General features: G+C 37.2%; 1 protein-coding gene across 1 annotated transcript; it reads left to right on the top strand.

The window, feature by feature from the left end:
* The first annotated feature begins 1628 nt into the window (after positions 1-1628).
* tm4sf4 (transmembrane 4 L six family member 4) lies at positions 1629-3605 on the top strand. The gene is made up of 5 exons (XM_057324937.1): positions 1629-1966; positions 2305-2394; positions 2502-2638; positions 2728-2902; positions 3220-3605. The coding sequence occupies exons 1-5, from the start codon at positions 1793-1795 to the stop codon at positions 3229-3231; spliced, it is 588 nt and encodes a 195-aa protein (XP_057180920.1). The 5' UTR covers positions 1629-1792; the 3' UTR covers positions 3232-3605.
* Positions 3606-4329: the final 724 nt, after the last annotated feature.

Raw genomic sequence — 4329 nt, 5'->3', positions numbered from 1 at the left:
TCTCCGTGCAGCACGAGTGACGCATCCACTGACAGACACGTCTGACTTTAAAACTGCGCAGCTCATGCTGCACGGAGAGACACATCTAAAACGGTCATCTTAAAAGTGAAGAAGATGCGCTTGATTTATAACTGCGCAGCTCGCAAGTGACGTCACAGACCAACTAATCGATAATGAAATTCGTTGACAACGAATTTCATTATCGATTATTATCGATTTTATCTATTAGTTGTTGCAGCCCTAGTTTCCTGACTCTTACCCCTTTCTTCCCCGAACTTTGCATATTGTTGCTGGGTTTGGTGTAGGCCTACTGTCCCGGCCTCGGGACTGTATGTACTGTATAAATACATTATTGTTACAATTAGTTACACTATAAATTCTGTTTAATTTTGCGGTACATTGCGGCCGTAATCTAAAGCATTACCGGAATGTTTTTTCTCTGAAATGAATGTATTTACCATAAATCTGCTTGGCAACAATGCACGTTAGAGAAAGGGCTTCAGAAAGGAAACTGATTTTATGTAGTGTCAGTAAAGCAGACAGGATGTTATTCCAGGTCTGGATCCTGATTGGACACTAGTCATGATGCAGTACTGTATATTCACAATTGCAGCACAGCTTCGACCTCTTCATCTAACTTCTATGTGTATCATTCTGCCACATCTGTAGCACATTGTTCCTGCTGAAAAAAACACTGCTAACGCAAAAGCAGTTACACAATGACATGTGTTCTATCGTTTTTTTATATGTGCTATCAGTTTTAGAAAAGCAGTAAGAGACTTGGGGCTGTGCCATTTTGTGAATAGAAATGAAATGAATTAAATTTCAACATTATTGACCAATCAAACTAATTAAGTCTGGGAAAAGCTGGGCCAGAAGGGTTTCACACACCCTGAATTATAGTTGGGTAACACTGGGCTAGCATTGTCCACATCCATTAAAATGTGTCTTCACGGTACTGTTTTGTAAATATTCCATATTGTAAGTGACTAATATCTATGATGTGCTTCATGTGTAACTTTATATGTGACCCTGGATCACAAAACCAGTCTTAAGTAGCACGGGAACATTTTTAGTAAAAGACAAAAATACATTGTGTGGGTCAAAATTATCGATTTTTCTTTTATGCCAAAAATCATTAGGATATTAAGTAAAGATCATGTTCCATGAAGATATTTTGTAAATTTCCTACCTTAAATATATAAAAACTTTATTTTTGTGAGTGGATGGTCTGCCACAGTGCCTCTGATTAACAACTTCAAAGGCAATTTTCTCAATATTTTGATTTTTTTGCGCTCTCAGATTTCAAAGTTTTAAACGGTTGTATCTCAGCCAGATATTGTCCTATTCTAACAACGCATATATTTATAGAAAGTTTATTTATTCAGCTTTCAGATTATGTAAAAATCTCAATTTCGAAAAATTGACCCATAAGACTGGTTTTGTTGTCCAGGGTCACATATATAAAAGCCATGGTGCAGTTGACACTATTACATGCGTTTATGTTGCATATGTGTAAAGCTGGGTCAGGGGTGGGTGTTTCATCAAGCAGGGTGAGGCTGTGACTCACTGCTGACAGAATGTGGGGTCTGACAGATAAATGCACCTCTGTAGGTGCAGTTACACATTTACAGCTGCTTGTAACTGACATCACTGCATCAGGAGTGTATATATACACACTGATATTCACCTGTACGAGACGTGAAACCTCACTCCAACAGAACACACTGAGAGGCCAGACCCATCGCACAGCTTTGTTGTGTACTGTACTTTACTGAACTCAAGCTAAAGCATGTGTTCTGGAGGCTTTGCCAAATGCCTGGGGATAACCCTGCTACCTCTGGCCGTCGTGTGTCTCCTCTGTAACATTCTGCTGTTTTTCCCTGGAGGTAAAGTGGCTGATAAGAGTGACGACATCACAGATGAAGTCTTCTTCCTGGGAGGAATTATCGGATCTGGTGTGCTGGTGAGTTTGAGAAACAAGCGTTTCTACGAGAACTTCATGAGGACGGAAAGTTTCATTTGAGCATAACTAATACAGGTTTACATTTTGTTGTGAAACAACTTGAACTCATTTAATGTGACAGTTTACATAAATCAAAGTTAAGTATATTAGTAAATGAAGAGTTTATGCAGGACATTCTTCTGCTGGTGTTTCAGGAATGAGGTCCGTTATGCGCTACGTTATGTTTACATGTGTAGCACGGTATTTTACAGGGAAACTAAATATGGTCATGGATGTCTTGTTATTTCAAGTGGAAAACATGTAAACTAAAGAAATATTGTCGGGTGATCTGTGTTCAGATGATTTTTCCCGCTCTGGTCTTCTTGGGCTTGAAAAACAATGATTGTTGCGGCTGCTGTGGGAATGAAAGCTGTGGAAAACGGTTTGCGGTAAGAAAACACGCGCTCTGGACACTCTGGAATATGATGCCTTGTGTTTATTTTCATGTCCATTCGAACATGAAGACGTTATTGATTTGTTTGTTTATTTCCTCTAGATGTTTGGCTCCATTATCTTTGCTGCGGTCGGAGTTGTGGGCGCTGGTTATTCTGTTATTGTGTCTGGTGTGGCCATCAATCACGGACCCAAATGTTTCATTAATGATGTTAATGTCACATATCCTTTTGAGAATGGGTATGTGTTTCTTACTCACCAAATGACATCACTTAAATGAAATAAAGTCAGCAGCCATAATGGAACTCAGATTTATATCTTGTTTTCAGGAACTATCTGTCAAATCACTCAATATGGGACGCGTGTGTGAAACCGTTGGGTATCGTCACATGGCACTTGACCCTGTTCTCTATCCTGATGGTGGCGAGTCTGGTCCAGATTGGTCTGTGTCTGTTCCAGGTGATCAACGGTCTGATCGGCACCATCTGTGGAGACTGCTGTGGGGTATGTCTCAAAATCATTTCTAATGTGTGTCCGTAGACCTATGTGTTTGACTTTCAAAGGACAAATATCGGGTAAAATGTACCTTGCACAATTTACAATCCAAAGTTTGGACAAAGGTTTTAAAATAAAACTTATCGAAACTATAAACAAATTTAAGTATGAAACTTACAGCTTTGTGTAGATGTAATTTCTTAGAATGCAGTTTTAAATATAAACTCTTCCTTAGATAAAACATAAACTCTTAGTCAAATTATTAGTTTGTAAAGAATATTTCATAGTTTGACGTCAAAATAACTTTACGTTATTTGTACCTACAGGGCTCAGACTAAACTACTCTGAATGGACTTGGATCACAAGTGTGACTTTTTAGTAAAGAGGATACATCAAATTTGTAATTTGCCTACATTTCTCACCTCGGGATTTCTATTTATATTGTTTGGATGGGTTTGAATGCCTTTTTATACAGCCTTGTTGTGTATATCTGCCTGATGGCTGATAGCTTATGAAGGCAATAGAGATATGTTATATATTGGTAAATAATGTTTTTTAGAAATATAAACATTTATTGTAGTACATATGATATAGCCTATATAGTATAGCCTATATAGTATAGAGATAGAGATTTCTTAAAATACTGTATTATTTTCTTATAAATTATTTATAGTAACGGAGGCAACTGTGCAAATAAATGCGATATATAATAACAAAATAACAGATGTATGTTTCCTTTCATCTTAAAAAATAAATTGGCTTCAATTGGTTAGTATCATTGAATATTTAATGCTTCATAAATTCTCAGATTAATAAAAAAAGAATAATCTTTGCCCTTGTTGTTACTTGCACTTTTCCGATTCAGTCAGCAATATTATTTGGGGAATTATCACTAAAGGAAAAACAGGAAACAGAGGACAAACGATGAGATGATCTGAACGCTCTGGAGATTTCTTCATAAACAACAGCTGCTTAGCTTCAGATGTTATATTTCATTTTCATAACTGAATATCCACAGAGCATGCAGGCAAACGTACGCTGTACTTGCATGTTATTGATAAGAACTCTTATGTAATTTTATAACTTAATTCCAGTCTAAAGTAAATGTTTGTTGTTCACTGTGATGTTGATGTGTTATCAAGGCCTTTATGAGGGGAATAATGTTTTATGGAGGCTTTACAGGTAGCTCACATCTTCATACACAATCATTAACCTCATGTGTATGACCAACAGACTCCAGAAAATAACTTGTCCGGCTCATAGGATGCAAACTAGAAGTTTACGTTCAGCAGAAACATTTAGACAGTAGTACACCTACAAAGATCAGAAGTTCACGCTTTACAATGTTCTTAACCCAACAATCATTTCACATGTTCATTTGGCAACATGTTCATTATGACTCAGTACTTAGGGGAAGAGTGGGGTAAGATGAGCCA

The sequence above is a fragment of the Triplophysa rosa genome, linkage group LG25 (assembly GCF_024868665.1).
Source record: "Triplophysa rosa linkage group LG25, Trosa_1v2, whole genome shotgun sequence".
Classification (NCBI taxonomy): domain Eukaryota; kingdom Metazoa; phylum Chordata; class Actinopteri; order Cypriniformes; family Nemacheilidae; genus Triplophysa; species Triplophysa rosa.
This window is presented reverse-complemented; position numbering and strand designations above follow the sequence as displayed.